The 16,424-nt window shown below is 34.3% G+C and overlaps 1 protein-coding gene across 3 annotated transcripts in view; it reads left to right on the top strand.

Moving 5' to 3' along the window:
- Pcdh7 (protocadherin 7) overlaps positions 1 to 16,424 on the top strand; it is a 417,106-nt gene that overhangs the window by 221,697 nt on the left and 178,985 nt on the right. The window contains exon 3 of one of the 3 annotated variants that reach the window (XM_052198928.1): positions 4,879 to 4,974. The exons of the other annotated variants lie outside the window; for them this stretch is intronic. Within the exon in view, the coding sequence (XP_052054888.1) occupies positions 4,879 to 4,967 (89 nt within the window). The 3' untranslated portion in view covers positions 4,968 to 4,974. The remainder of the gene's footprint in view (positions 1 to 4,878; positions 4,975 to 16,424) is intronic. 3 annotated transcript variants of the gene reach the window in all.

The raw sequence follows: 16,424 nt of genomic DNA, 5'->3' as shown, positions 1-16,424 counted from the left end.
ATATTGTGATTACCAACACAGCAATGAGTATCTGTGGTAGAGAAACCCCATCTCAAAAGAACCAAACCAAACCAAACCAAACCAAAGTAAAGCAAACCAAACCAAACCAAACCAAGTCAAAACAAAATAACACAAAAACAAAATAAAAGATCAGGCTTCTGAGAGATAATAATAAAATATAATAAGATAAAATAGAAAGTAAATACTGGAATGAGATAAAACAAAAGGAAAAGAGTTTAAGAGAAGGCATAGGAAACAGATCCACTTGTTTGCACACTCAGGAATCTCATAAAAACCACTAAACCTGAAGGCATAATATATACACAAAGGACTTGATGCAGGCCTATGCACCAAGTCTAGAAGGTTTAGAATGTTTTCATTGAGCTGGATCTTCATATATTAATAAAGTCATTATTGAAGAAAAATTTATCAAAATAATTCTCAGATTTGCACATGACAGTACTTCAATTACCACGAGAATTAAACATGAAGAAATGATACATATTATTAAGAAAATTGATGAAGAACATTTTTAGATATACAAAGGGGAATAGTGAGTGTTTTTCTTCTGGAGTCAATTTTTAAGCACATATTGCTGATGTTAATATATAACACTGAGTTTTCTTGTATGTGCATAAATGGATCTTTCTATATCTATATAGTAATCTTAAATCTAATTGTAATTCAACTTAGTAATAGTGGCTAAGGATCACGCTTAAAACAATGTTTCTAATATCATGAGAGTACAATTGTTTTATTAAATTATTTTTATTAATTTTACTGAGTTTAAAATTAAACACAGATTTTTCTCATCATTAAACTTTCAATTTATTTCTTGGAAGCTCAGGATCCTGATGTACTATATCTCAGAACTGTAGCAATGCCATTATCCTTTTCCTAAAAACAGAGCTAAAAATAATATTGTAATCTACAGTTCTTTTGTCTCCTCCACAATTTTTATTGGTTTTAAACAAGCTTCAAATGGTACAGAAATAATGATCTTTTTCCTTATATTTATGTTTGACATAAGTTTCTTCTCAATGGTTTTAGAAGTTCAGTACTGCATTATAACTTTATCTAATGCTTAATAATTACATGGTTTTTATGCAAAATACTATTTATTCCTTTCAAAATTTATATCTGACAATGTCACCCCAATGACAGACCAGTCTCTAGTATTCTTCCAAGTGACTCACTGTCCCACTCCTTAGAAAAGTTCCAAGTCTCATTCCCTCTCTGGTGGCATTTGTTGTCACTAAAGACAGCTCTTAATCTCACTGTCAAAGAGATTGAAAGTAGTCAGTGCAGCCTCTTGACACTCTAACCCTACCTATAACTCAACAGATGCTAGCATTATTTCTTAAGACATTAAGACAACTGTATTAAAAATATTATTCAGCAATTATTGCCAAGGCATAAGAACAAAAATAATTTCCCTAAATATTGTATTGCCTGAAGCCTATCCTAACAGAGAGAATAGTAGCTTAATGTGTAACGGTGACCAATTGCTCTGGAGTTTCTGTCAGACTCAGAGCTGAAACAGCTGTTTTCCAATTCTTTCAGGAAATTTATTTTACAGGCTTGATCACCAAAAGAATAAGGAAAGTAATGCTGCTATCTAGAATCTGTAAGTTTTTCCTGCGTATCTTTATTTCAGATACACCAGGCTCTTAGACAGGATTGAGAGAATTAAACAGAGTACAGGTCTCCCAGAGACTAAAACATATCCTTGTCACATCATATTCAGTATATCTTCATATACCCCACCCATACCTCCAATGCTTTTCCCATCAAAAATCCCACAATGGCTGAGAGAATGCCGTAGTTTCCCTGGCATTGTGTGTCTAAGGTTCTTTGACTGCAAAGTGTTTTTATTTTCAATCCAATCATTCATCCTTACTCTGCTCAATATTTAGAAGGCATCTTAGTGTGTGTATTATGCATCTATTTCCTTTTAACACCTTAACCACCTTTGATGCTTTCTCCATTGTTTTCCAGCCACATGAAGAAAAGCATCCATGTTCTTTTATTCTCTGAAAGTTGACCAGAGGCTTCCTGTGTTTAATTCACAAACTTACACCGCAGCCAGTGACAATATTTAACAAATGTGATTCTTGGTATCAAGGTTATACTTTTTTTTTCCTGCACTTAGAATCTGTAAAAGTTAGACTGTTGAGCTTTTCCAAACTGTGCTCCATACTGCAGCATTCTGTGAGAGCAAGTTCCCAGCATTCTCACAAAGCCATCACAAACTCTCCACTGTCAGTACTTCTTCAATACATCAACATCTTCTCCTCATTCCTATATTCCTGAAAGGGGAAAAGCCATCCCATCCTTCTTGTCACCATGTGAAATCATTTGTACCATCCATTTCTTCATGTTGCCGTGTGAAATCTAGCTTGTATTATTCTTCATGAATAAAATTTCTACTGGGAATGCCTCAAGAATGGTAATGACTTTTCCACTAGGTTGATCCCTACCTTTCAAATATGACATTTTTATGTCTCTTGCTCGAGAACCTTTTACCTGACAAAGCTACTTATGAATATTGTTTTATGTAACTTGGTAAGTTGTGGTATAAGTTTTCCTCTGTCTTGGGGCATGTGCACTTACCAAGGTTATGTTCTTATTTCTTCTAATGCTATGATAAGTATTAAATATACTGTACATACTATAGTAATCCACCCTTCCTTAAACCAAAAAAAAAAAAAAAAGATTTAGTTACCTATGAAAGTCTTAGTATATTAGGGATTTGTATGCAGAAAATAGTCAAGTTCATCATGTTGACTGTAACTGTCTGGCTGAAATCTCAGAGCATGTGGATTCTTTATTTTTTTTTCTCCTGGCTTACAAGATTCCCACATTTGATTCATCCAAAGATAAATGCTGATCCTAAAATAATCACTCTGGAGCAGTTAAGTTTATGAATAAATTGTTTTAATTTAAAATATGTAGGCTTTAATTTTTGAGAGAAATTTAAACTTTATAATGTTTTGTATAGCAATTTTTAAGTTAAATACACAACAGATAAAAGTAAGAAACATGACTGAACTTCATAAGAAGGACATGTTCCATCAGATAATTAATTTTTAATATGGAAATACTCTTTTAATTCAACAAGCCTACATGGTACTTATACCTTCAGAATTCTGTGATGTTAATCTTTTATGATAGCAATTAGTTTCCAGGATTTCTCAATTTACAATCTGACTAATGCGATTGCCTAAGCTTTAGGTGGTTCCTGTTAAATAGACAGGAAGGTTAATCAGAAGTTTGTCAGAGGCAAAGGATGTTGAGAAACTGGAATATTTTGAGATACATTGTCTAAACAGGATCATAGAAAGATGAAAAGGATTACTAAATTCCAAACCTCAAAGGTTTTTCTGATAGCTGCGTTCCTAAACATTGGGATTAAAAGCTGAAAATACTCTTAAAAACAAGAATGCAAACACATACTTAGACAAATCCTTATCTTTACAGAAAGCTTCAACAACATTGCAGCCTTTTGGTAATAAATACACTAAGAAACATATTTCTGTGAAGAGTCAAGCTTTTATACAAACAAAAATTAACTGCTGTGTTTAATTCTTGCACCATTTGTATACCTAGTTTTATATTTTACATTGCTGTCCTAAATAAATTTAAATTTGCAAGTTAACTTCTGCAATGTCTAAAATGTCTTTAAATAAACAATTTAAAAGAAACACTTCAGATGAATATTTTGCATTAGAATATAAACACAAAAAGTCAAAGACTTTTTTAAAAACCAAACACATAATTTTTACATGTAACAGGCCTTACACTTTGCACATGGTTTTATTTCATATATTTGTATTAAAATAATCGTAATAAAATGCAAATCATATATCATGTCTTTATTAAACATTTTGTTTTATTTTTCTATATAATTCTATTTGCTTAAGATGTCATATGCTGTCACAATTAAAGCATGAATATAAATATAATTAAACTTGAAATTTTTACAAATTTTATTAGTTCGATCTCATAAGGTTTGTGGACTCCTACTAAATTAAATACTTTTTCCATTAATGTAACTGAAGGCATTTTAATGTCAATGTTGTGTATCCTTAGGAGAATATAACAAACAAGACCATTTTGTGTCATTATGTAGCAACTGGATAGTGACAGCAGGAAGAAGTAGCAGAATACTGCATATTGGAAAGCAAGTAGGTTAGGGTTTGTTATTCTGTCTTGTCCTGTTACATTTCTCTTTAACTCTGTTTTTACAAATTTATGCCCATGTCCTAAAGTCCATAAACTACTTGGTTCAGTTAAAATGTGAGAATTGGATGTTACCTTATTATGTCTAGCATGCAGCAACATTCTTGGAGAATTATAGTTGCAAGTTTAGTGATGGTCATCCTTCTAAAGACCTTGGTAGACCTCCATGGTGACATATGCATTTATTTCCAATACTCTTGAGGCACAGACAAGCAGATCTCTGAGTTTGAGGTCAGCCCAATCTACAGAGAGTTCGAGAATAGCCAGAGATACATATTGAAATACTGTAAGAAAAAAAAAAGAAGGAAAGGGAAGGAAAGGAAAGGAAGGAAGGAAGGAAGGAAAGAAGGAAGGAAGGAAGGAAGGAAGGAAGGAAGAAAGGAAGAAAGAAAGGAAGGAAGGAAGAAAGGAAGGAAGAAAGGAAGAAAGAAAGGAAGAAAGAAAGGAAGGAAGAAAGGAAGGAAGGAAGGACAAAAAAACCTAGTTTGCCTACATTATTTTTGGGATTTATATTTCTTAAGGAAAAACAGTAGAAACTACGCTTTGACATGGTTTTGTTGACACAGTCTGGATGGACACCATGGTGCAGCAGCTGCTCATTTTCCCCTTACATATTTCACCATCTCCCTTCCCCAGGTGTTGCTGCCATCACTACCTTCCCCTTCCTTCCCTTTCCTCATGGCAAGACGCATGGAAGAAGAGTGCTGTTAAGGCCTCTCCATTAATCAACAGGTATGGCGGTCCTCAGCTGCCCCTCTCTGAGATTTCCACTGCTGGTCTACCTATCATTTTTACACATAGAAGACAGGATTATCCACTACACAGAGCCTGTAAGAATGAAAGGACTATTGGACTCAGTTTTTCTACATTTCCCACATGTGGCACATTGCAATCTTTCCTCCAGTTTGTACAACTTTCCCCTTGAATGCAGCATATAGAAAAATTACTGATACTGTTCTCAAATAGGTATTATGCCCAACCAACTGAAGAGACAGTAGTATTTATCAATATGTCACTTTCAGCATTCTATAAATACTTTCTGATACAATATGTTTAAAAATAGCTCTCAGAGACTGAACCACCAATCAAAGAGCATACATGAACTGGACCTAGCCCCTCTTCCCAACCTGCCAACACACATATGTAGCAGATGTGTAGTTCAGTCTTCCTGACGGTCCCAAACAATTGGAGCAGGGCAGATCCCCAAAGCTCTTGCCTCTCAGTGTAATATGTTTTTCTAGCTGGGCTGCCGTGTCTGGCCTCAGTGGGAGAGGAAGCACTTAACCCTACAGAGACATGATGTGCCAGGTGAGCAGCTACTCAGAGGGGGCCACCCACCCTCTCAGAGGAGAATGGAATGAGGGCATGAGTAAAGGGGATTGGATGGGAAGGGGACCAGGAATGGGGCAGTGATTTTAAAATAAAAATTCTTTGTGGATTTTAATTCAGAATTTAGTCTTTGCATTTTAGAAGCATGATGCAAAATGGTATATTTTGTGAACCATATCACTGCGTTATAAAAACGTAGGTGTAAGCCAATTCACATATATCTGGATTTATATCCAAACTGCCAATCTGGTGTTAAACACAATGCAATGTAATCACTCATGGACAAATTTTTGCCAACTTGTCTGGTGGTCTTTGAGGAAGGTCGAAGGGGCGGTTGTGTTCAAGCTTTCCCAAGATACTCTTTAATTCAGATTATTACATTTTGAAAGGAACTGGACCCTCAGGGCACAATCTAGCAGAGTCATGACTAATAAAACATAAATTCATAGTCATACATGGGCAACACCCATCCTCTTGATTTCCTCTTCCACTGGTGGAACTAGTCTTTCTGGCTCCTGCAGGGGCTTGCTGTAGAGATCCTAAGGCTCCTCATTTTGTCCTGTGACTTTCTCTGGCTCTTTGAGACATGTGAATACAATATTGCCTTTGGGCTAGGAAGACAGTTCGCAGATGTCTTTAAACAAAACTGAGTGTGCCTGTAATTGCGATTGTGTGGGAGAACTATGTGTGCAGTCCTTAGAACAGACGTATATTAAGAGAACAAATCTCTTTTACTTATATATGTTTAGCTGCGGTTCAAGACAATAAAAAAATCTCTCTACTGTATCTAAGTTTGTTGAAATGTCATCAAACCTGAAAAGGCAATGAATCTCAGACAAGGTGATTAATCTTTAATTAGTAACATATGGCTTCCTATCAAATGATCACTGCTTGATTACCCTTCAGAAGGCCTCTCGCCAATGCTTTTATTTTTTATGTTTAATGGTTTGAGCCTAGACACAACCAATTCTCCTGCCATCACATCTGACTCAATAGATGGAGTTGTTCATGCCCACAGGTATTCGTGTAGTTGGAGTGCCACATGTGAAGAATATTTCACCAATGCCTGTTTAAAAGACATGTAGTTACAGCTAGAGGTTCCTGTGTCAGAATTTGGGTCTCCATTTTCTTACAAATGTGTCCATATTAATGTATTACTTCTAAAAGTGTTGATCTATGTAAAATAGTGTGAGCCCTTAGGACTGGTGATGTCTAACATAGCAAAGTCACTAGAAGTGTCTTGAGTGAAATGGCCCTTTTGTAGGTTCTGATGCATCCTGTGCCATGTAGATACTCATAGTGACCTCTCAATTTAAAGAGGACATAGCTTCACACAGCTCTTGATGTGTACCTCTTTAGTGTGCATGTTGAGTGAATGTTTACAGAGCAGTCATTTCCCCTCCCACAAAAAGATGAAATTTTATCCTCACTTACATTTCTATTTCTATATATTACTGTTTCTTTTATATTCCCTATAGCTTATGACTTTGGGCTATTGTTAAATTCTGAGGTTATTCAATATAATTTTCTCAGAGGAATGACCTATATATCCCTTCAGGTATAAAATCTATAATATTTAAAAATGTATAAAATTTTCACATACACTAATTGATTATTCATTTCCACAGAATTTACTGAATAATAGAAAAAAGTCAGCATTCTTATATCCTAAATATGAAACAGGTTCAAGAAAGGTGTTCAATAAATTCGAAAAATGCAAATCACAAACATTATATGAAAATCAAGAAAATGCATATCAGCAGTGTAAAAGTGAATTTATGGACATGTCTCTTCAGATTTCAAAGCAAGCAGAGAAAAATTTCTTGGATTGGAAGAAGAGCTTAAAAAGTTATCACATTTAAAATAACTTTAAAAAAGAGTGAAATGTTGCTGAAAAATGGATACTGAACAAACTTTAAAATAATTTGCAATAATATTGTGTAGGAAAAAATCAATGTGACCAGAAATAGTTATTTATGAATTTGTATTTCCTCTATTAAAAAGCCTTTATGATAATATGACTGGGACAAAGCATCCTATGATGCATTAATTTAAGTATATCATATTCCTTAATGCCTACTTTTGTGGCAACAGCACTTCTCAGTGTGTGATAGGGCCAAATACATTAATTTTGAGCTATGCATTTTCAATGAAAGAGGCAGTTTCAAGAGAACACGTTTGAAACAGGGCTCGATGGAGAGGCAGCATCCATGTCAAAATATCCCGCCTGACCACATTCTGCCAAGAAGTCCAAAATGAATGACTATCCGTTCAGATCTAGAAATGCATAGATTAGTTTGTGTCTTGTTTTTTCTTTATGTAGACTAGCTAGTGCATAGGACCCATGATCTTTTATGCTTTTATCTTATTACTCATGGAATTTTAAAATTGGAGAGATAGAGATCAGTGGTTGACAAATGCAGTGTGAGATAACGCATGCATACTCCATGCCCAACTGGAAGGCTTTCGGGTGTCTGCATGAGGACTCTCCATGACACAAGATGTAAAGGTGGATCACTCTAGTATAATTTAGTTCTCCACATTCTTTCTCCCTCCCTTCTTTCTTTCCTACCTCCCTCAGTCCCTTCTCCTCACACTACATCTTGGTAAGGTTGAGCTGAAGTCTACCATTTAACTTGAATCTGCTTATCAGTATTTTACTTGGGAACAGGAATGCTACTTCTTTTCCAAATAAAAGTATTTTCAGACTTAAACTCAGAGTGATACTATGTCAAAATATCTAAATGTTTATGTATCTCTGTATATTCATGCCTGGTTCACAGCACAGCCAAATATTTTTCCATCACTTGGTAACAAATTCTTTTCCTGTTCTAGTTATTATAATTTTCCCCTTTATATCAGAACACTTTTTTCATAAAACAAGAAATTCATGATGGGTCACCCCATTTTGTACTCCTACTTAATTTGTTTGAAGAGTCTAGAAATTACCTTGATATCTCTTCAGACAAGAAAAGGAAACACAGTTCAGAATAATTTAAGACTTTGAACATATTTTTACATAAGTATGTGTGTCTTGATTGTAGGCAATATATAAATAGAATAAATATGATTATAAAATAGTTAAGTTTCAAAATAAAAAGCAGTTTTTTAGTCTTTATTATAGTGAATCTTTACCAAAATTTAAGCAAATTCAGCACTAGAAAAGATATTATTAAGTTAATAATAATGCTAGTAGTGAAAAAGAAAAGATTCTCTGAGTTAAAATTATTGACTTAACTGACAATATGAGATCATCTGGAACAATAAGTTTCACAGAGGTCAAACTGAAGCAAAACAAGAATAAAAACCCGGTTAAGGCATGTGCTGTCAGAGCTGTACTAATAAAAGCTACTACAAAGTAAATTCTTCACTTATGCACTCTTGCTTAATGCCAAATTGCTGTCAATGTCCCTTGGTGAGTTCTATTTATGAGCAGATTACAACACACTCTCAGAGGCCCTGCACATCTAGCTCTCAGTGAGTGCCGACACAGAATATATGGTCTTTCTGGAGCTGTGAAATTTAATTAATTTGCTGGCAGAGTGCAGTGTTCATGCCACATGCCTCTGCCCTGACCCTGTTCAGGACTTCCATTTTCAAATGTGCTTTATATATTGTAAACCTATATCATCTTAATGAAACTTTTCCATGTGGTAATTTCAGTGCTTGACTTAATTTTCTCAAAAGCTCCAGTGCCTACATAAATTCTTTTTTTTTTTTTTTGCTGGAATACTAACTGTCCTTTGCTAAGTTGCATGAATATATGCATGCCCCCCACCAGTTGTTGATATTCAAATCTCAGAGCATTACCCTTTAGTTATCACATTAAATATTAGATTCTTAGGTCAATTTTAAAACAACAAGAACCCTCTATCTGCTTTGTCTCGCACTTCTATTGTAGGTAAATGTCATGTGCAACGTAATTAATATCTTCCACTCAGCATCATAAAGAGCAATATGGAGCAAATATGCTATTGATTAATCATCCCTTCAAATTCTCACCTACTGCATAAGTCTAAGTCTCTTCGATGACAACACCTTTAATATTATTTCTGCTTTTTATAACATACTGAAGTCCGGGGAGTTTAGAAATTGGTACTTTGCTCTAGCTTTGCCAATAAACGTCAGAAGTATGATTTGTCATCTGTAAAATGGAGAGGCTAAGCTAGTTAAGAATGATTGTCAGTAAGACAAAGGGTTTCACTTTTATTTTTAAAGCTATGTGCTTGAGAGGGATTCTAGAACTTGTTTTCACTCCATGAAGTAGAATAGTATGATCATGCAACTAATTACCTCCCTTTGACACAGCTTTGCTTCATACATTTTCAAAACACTTATGAAAAAAAGAAATTAATTCATTGTTAATTCATAATTTTAAATTGTTACAACTTACTACTGGAAAGGTATGTATGCATGGATGTACATAACCATGCATTCATATATGATTGTGTCATGTATTTACATGTGAGTGTTACCCGTCATTGGAGAGAGCCTCCCCTGGGGTGCCATATGTTAATGGGGAAATTGGAGTCCAGTCTTGGGGCTCTTAATGCAAGAATTCAAGAAAAAAATCTAGAAGACAGTTTTATTAGAGTTCAGAAGAAAAACCCCAGGGCAGGCCAGCTGTAAATCTCAGTAGCTGCCAGAGAAGAAAGATGGAGAGGGGTAGAGAGAAAATCACCATGCCATTTATATACAGCCACGTGGCAGACGAGCAGCCACATGTGGGTGATGAGGGCTTTAAGAAAGAAAAATGGAAAAAAAAACTTCAAGTGCCAGAAAACGAATGCTCAAAATCTGGACAAATGCAGAAATTAAGAGACAGAAGAGAAAAGAAAGGAAATAAATAGGAGTTTCTACTTTAGGACCCAGAAATTTTGGCACACATAATAGAAACCTGTGGAGGGATATAACAACTTCACAGAGAGCATAAAATTCTGGGAAGATGAACTGCTTTTCCTAAATAAATATATTTCCAGAGAAATCTCTTTAATTTGGCTTATGGCAAATCTTTGACAGGGGGATTGAGTAGCTGAAGTTGATTAACACTTGTTGAAGGAAACTATCTCGTGTCCACACCAGAAATAGAATTCATTCATTTGAACAGAGTGAAATAGATTTTGGTTTATGGACATCCAATGGTACTGTAATGTGTGTTTGTGTGTGTGTGTGTGTGTGTGTGTGTGTGTGTGTGTGTGTGTGCAGTGCCACTAGCATATTTGTAGAACTTCAGTAGAGATTGATGAGAGAGTGATCACAAACTTTGTGTCTCTTTGTTCTAGGAACAAATGATTGCAGGATTATACAAGGCATGTAAATATAAAATTTACTACTTGCTCTTAGAAATGTTCATTAAAAACTGATCCATATAATCTGGTGTTGAAAGCCTCTACCTTAATCCCAGCACTCAGGGGGCATAATCAGAGAGATCTCTGAGTTTGAGGCCAGCCTGATCTAGAGGGTACGTTCCAAGACAGTCAGGGCTACACACAGTAATCACGTCTTGAAAACAAAGCAAAAATAAATAAAAATCAAGAGAGAGAGAGAGAGAGAGAGAGAGAAACTAGTCCATAAAATAACCCATGTTGTTAATTTTCTCTATTATTAACATTCATAAGATAGAAAGTTAGACATAATGATCTCTCCTTCTAATGCCATTTGTCAACAGCAAACAAGCATTTATGCTGGGGGAAAAGGCCTTTAAAGAAAGTGGAAAACAACCCTAAAGTACTAGAGAAAGACATGATACCAATAACTCTATACTGTCATTTGGTGACTTGATTTTCAATTTTTCCATTGGGACTATGTATTGTAAATTTGTAAAAATCTCTAAGAAGAAGTTGACTCCTTGGAGAACTCTATAATATCCAGTGACATTTTTTACTCTGCCACTAGGAATGGAAAGCCAATAATTTCCTGTGGACCTACTATTCACCTTGTTATCTGTAGTCTACATGCTATTTCTCTACCGCAATATGAATGATAATAAAATTGTAGCAGATGACTTATGAAAGTAATTTGCTTGACTATTTTCTAGTCATTAAGTTATAAAATGTAAAGTGTTTGCAGAGAGTCTTAAACTATCTTTCCTGGAAGAGATTATGAAAAAGTTATTTGATGAAACCTAGCTGAGGAGGGAGAGAGAGAGAGAGAGAGAGAGAGAGAGAGAGAGAGAGAGAGAGAGAGAGAGAGAGAGAGAGAGAGAGAGAAGAGGGAGAGGGGAGGGAGTGAAGGAAGGAAGGCAGGTAGAATGATATTGTAAACTCTTTAGGCAGTAAGAGAACTGTTTGCAAATATCCTAAATCTTTGTTATTGAATGTGTTGCAGTAGGATGCTGAAGTAATGATCTTACTTTCCAGCTGAAGTTTTCTTTTGCTTGAATGCACTACATAGCTTCCTAGCTTGAGTCAGTGGAATGACATAGCAAAGCAGATAAACATTTTTGTACATGAGAAACAAAACACCACTGGGTTGCATAGCTTGCTGGTTTTCTCGGAGAACATGGAGGATGGTCAGCTCTTTGCAAAGTTTGGAAAAACAAAAATTCTTTATAATCTGAGTTTCACTTCTTTCAGAGAAGTGAAACCTGTAAGGAGTGGGGGAGGTGGCTCAATCTAGAATCATGAGCTGCCACCACCACTCCTTACCTCTAGAAACTTTGGAATGCAGTTCCCTGCTCTTTGAGTTTATAGCAAACAAGACAGAGACAGTTACTGAAGATTTCCAAATAAACATTAAGCAGACATAGCCATCATTATTTGTGCTTGTCTGTCCCTCTAATCAGCACAGCAGACACCAACCAAACAAACAGAACATCTCGTAAAGAAAACTGTTAGCAGAGATGCATTAGCTGATTTCAGTTGGTTATCAGTTAATTGAAGGGGATGGCGAATACTTGTAGATGAGAGGACCACACATTGTTCAGGGTTTTAATGCTTTTAGATCATTCCTGAATATCCTGTCTGAAAAACCAGTGACTTGATGTCATGAAGAAAATGCAAAAAAAAAAAAAATATTTTTGAAGCAACAAAGGAACAGAGACTAAAGCTTGGTTATCCTATGAAAATTCAACAAAAAGACAAAAAGAAAGTTCAATCCATCTCTCTATTTATAGTCAAAATAAAGAAGAGGCTGGGAAGGGCAATAGTTTTGTGAGAATAGTTTACATTAGATTTATTTTCCAATAATGACTCCAATGACATTTCTTTATTTTTAATTGGTTATCAAATAAAAAGTTTGTATTTGGTATACCTTTAAATATATGAGTTAAACAGATATTGCCTGTGTCACATATAATAAGTTGTCTTTTTCTAGCACTCTGAAATTCTAATTTCTTGAAAACGAAGGTAGAGTTAAGCTCTTTCTGCACACTGAGGTGGATAATTCTAGGTTAGGGGAGAACATTCAAATGTGTTGGCTTCAAGATGAGTGAGAGAAAGAAGCGGTGCTCAAATAATCATGATACGTTCGAGTCACTTAAAATTAAAATTCTGGCTATCTCTCAGAAATTGAAGACAGGAAGGGGATATTTATGTATGGGAGGACAGAGACGGGAAAGTAGAATAAAGCCAGCCAGAACAAGTCGCATATGCTTACAAAGAGCAAGAATAAAAGAAGTTACAATGACTTTAAGCAGTTTGTTTAATGCTGTTAGGTAGACTGCTTGTATTTTACAGAATAAAGTAAGCAGGTGAAGTGGTAGCAGAGAAAATTAGTTGTGCAGAGCGTGGAAGGAAAAGCCAAGGTGTGTCATAAGGTAAAATGGATTGACATAGTCAGACTAAAATAGACAGCGTAGCCACTGAGAGTTGTCTGTCCATATATCATGTCAACTACAGATCAAACAAATCTGTGAACTACCTTTGAAGTTGACAGAATAGTTCTAATACAATAGGATACCATGGGAAACATGCATGTGTGTTTGTTTATGCTCACAATCTTTGCAAATTTTAAAAGGAACCTCAGAAAATTTAAAAAAAAAACTGTATGAATTGCAATATTATCTTTAATGAGCCCATTTTAGTTTTAGGAAGAGTACAGTGATTTCTATCATAAATTATATACTTTTCTATTATTGGAAATATTTTGACAGAATAAATTAGTTGCTCATGGTTTATAAAATGGTTTAGAAGTAAAAACTGCAATTTTTGGACATCAAAATATTTAGAGGTTATAATGCTTACTCTATATTTTTCAGAGATTTTTAAAATAATCCATAACCTAACTAAGAAAAAGTAAATCCTATGTTTTTATACAAATCACTACTTTTTTGGAAGTTCACATCAGAATGTGTAGAATTCAAACTCATTCATTAGTAAAGAACGATTGAAATATTAAAATTATTAAGTGATAAGCCTAAACGTAACATAACAAATGTACAATAAGGTATGCTTTATACATAACTATATTTCCTTCTGCGTTTAATGGCAGTGCATATAAAACAGTAGGAAAGTAGACTTTAAGGAGCAACTTCAAGACTGTGTGACATTTTGTGGTAATAAAAGAAGGCATTTTCTCGAATTTATTGTGTGAATCTCAAAGCACTAGATTACCCAAAGAAGGTGGTTCCAAACTGAAGTAGTGAGTCATGTGTAAACATGTAAGCATTGCACTTAGAAGTAAATATGCATTTAGTTTTTACTTTCAATTAAAATTTATTTATGAGATTTCTAATGAGAAACTGTTTTTTGAAATTTGGTCATAAATTGAAGGGCACTTAAAGGAGCATTTTAGTGAAATGATGTCCTTTCTCTTAAAGGCAAGTGTTTATTATAAATACCCATGGCTGTTCAAAGTGGTATATGCAAAGGAAATATGTAATATCTACATCAGCATTACTAGCCAAAGTGATTAATTATTTTCTGAGCTTTCATGAATCTTACTGTCAGAGTTGTAAATTATGTTGTTTTTTAGGAAGAAGTAGAAATAAAATTTACAACCTAGTTTTTTTTCTTAGTATTTTTAGGAAAAGAATAAGAATCAACTCTCAGCAATTGTTAGAGTGCCTACCTTCCCATGAGCAAGTCACATAGAATCACCGTTCCAGCAGTTGCATAAAACATTACCATTGTATGGATTAATTTCTACCAGTAAATACATTGCATCCAGTTAATTGTCAGTGTGCATGGGTCACTTGTGTTCTTATGATAATGGCTCTTTGGGATTTATTTTGCTGACAACAAAACTCAAGTAAAAATGCAAGTGAAGGTTATCTTGCATTTTATCAAAAATGGATGCCAGCATTATTTTGTGTAATTCTCTGATTTTAATAAGTGCTTGCAATTTGTCTCTCAACTTTTAATAAATTGTTGAGACCCACCATGTATTTATCATGAGTTCTAAATGAAAGGGGAAACTGAAAGATGAAAGACTTGGTGATTGAAAAATTCCATGGGAAATCAAAGTGCTGAAATCAAAGTGCTTGGGCTGAATTACCTTGTATTCAGTGTGGGTAGACAATCTAACCACTCAGTGATCTATTCACTGCCTTAAAAATGGAATAAAGAGTAGCCCACATTAAGCTTAATAATAATAATAATAATAATAATAATTCTTGCACACATTATTGAAGTACAAAATAGAGGCATATTTTCCATTAATTATCAAAAAAAAAACCAGAGTCTCCAAATACATCTTAGAAAATTTGGTATTCAAAATGAAGTTATAAACTCATGGATCATGAAGGTATTCGGGGAAATAATTGTAGAATTTGTGTTAAATAGCACATTCACTGTGACATCATATATGACTGTGTCTTTTTTACATAAAATAGGATGAGGAAAGGGTAGAAAATATGCAGTATCAAAAATGAAATATACAACACTTGCAACTTTAAATTAAGAGAAAATATTAATATAATCTCATGTATCATTTAAACAAAATGTCTTTGTTCCTTTCCATCTAATTTTCTGTGTTAAAATTTTCTTGAACATGATTAATGCAAGTCAAACTTTTCCACTATTCATGTGAAACTCAATGTAAGTTGTATAACTTAATTTGATGTAGAAAATAAAAACCAGGATCAAAATGAAACAGAAAAATACTATTTTATAAAAAAAATAAAATTATTTGATATTAAAAATACAATAAGTTTATTTACCTTTTATTTGAATATAGAATTAAAAATATTAAGGTTGAATCAATTAAATAATCAATTTGAATGGGACCTGAGAACTTAGAAAAAAGGAACCCAAAAGTATTTCTTGACATTTTATTCATATCTTGGCATTTAGCATTTGTTGATCAACAGGTATCCAAATTTCTCTTCTTTCAACAGATAATCTCTTACATAAATGATACAGTTGGGTCTCATTTCTTACATGGGAACATTCATAAAATACTGTGTTGCTAACAATCCTCTTTCAAAGTAATGAGTTTCAGTCATATTATCTTCATAAAATCATCTAAATAGGCTTATAAAAGAACCGTGAAACATTGGCAACTTAAAGCTCAAAGCACTTAAAATTCTAGAAGGAAAGAAATCTGTTTTACAAATCTTATTCATGAGGCTTTCTCAAATTAATCAACCTTTGGCATCACTAAATATTTGGCCTGCAGATTATATAAAAAGTTGCAATGTGTATATTTGTATATCCATGTATACATGCAGGTACTCGGCCTTTTATTGTTACTAATTGAAAGTAGAGAGACAATCTGGTAAACATTTTATATTTGTGAACTATATTTGCACCTAAGACTCTAGAAACAGTCTTGAACTCAGATTAATGTTTATTTTGGTGGGTTTTTTTCCCAGTTTGTCTCTGCTTTGGGGGAATTGTCAAGAGCTTGGTTAGTCTGCCACCAGGAGCAGCCAGCCATCTTGTAGAACACATGATGATATCACTACAGTTCAC

Source organism: Apodemus sylvaticus, chromosome 11, assembly GCF_947179515.1.
Source record: "Apodemus sylvaticus chromosome 11, mApoSyl1.1, whole genome shotgun sequence".
Taxonomy (NCBI): Eukaryota; Metazoa; Chordata; class Mammalia; order Rodentia; family Muridae; genus Apodemus; species Apodemus sylvaticus.
Note: the sequence above shows the minus strand (reverse complement) of the source record. Positions and strands in the feature narration are given on the sequence as shown.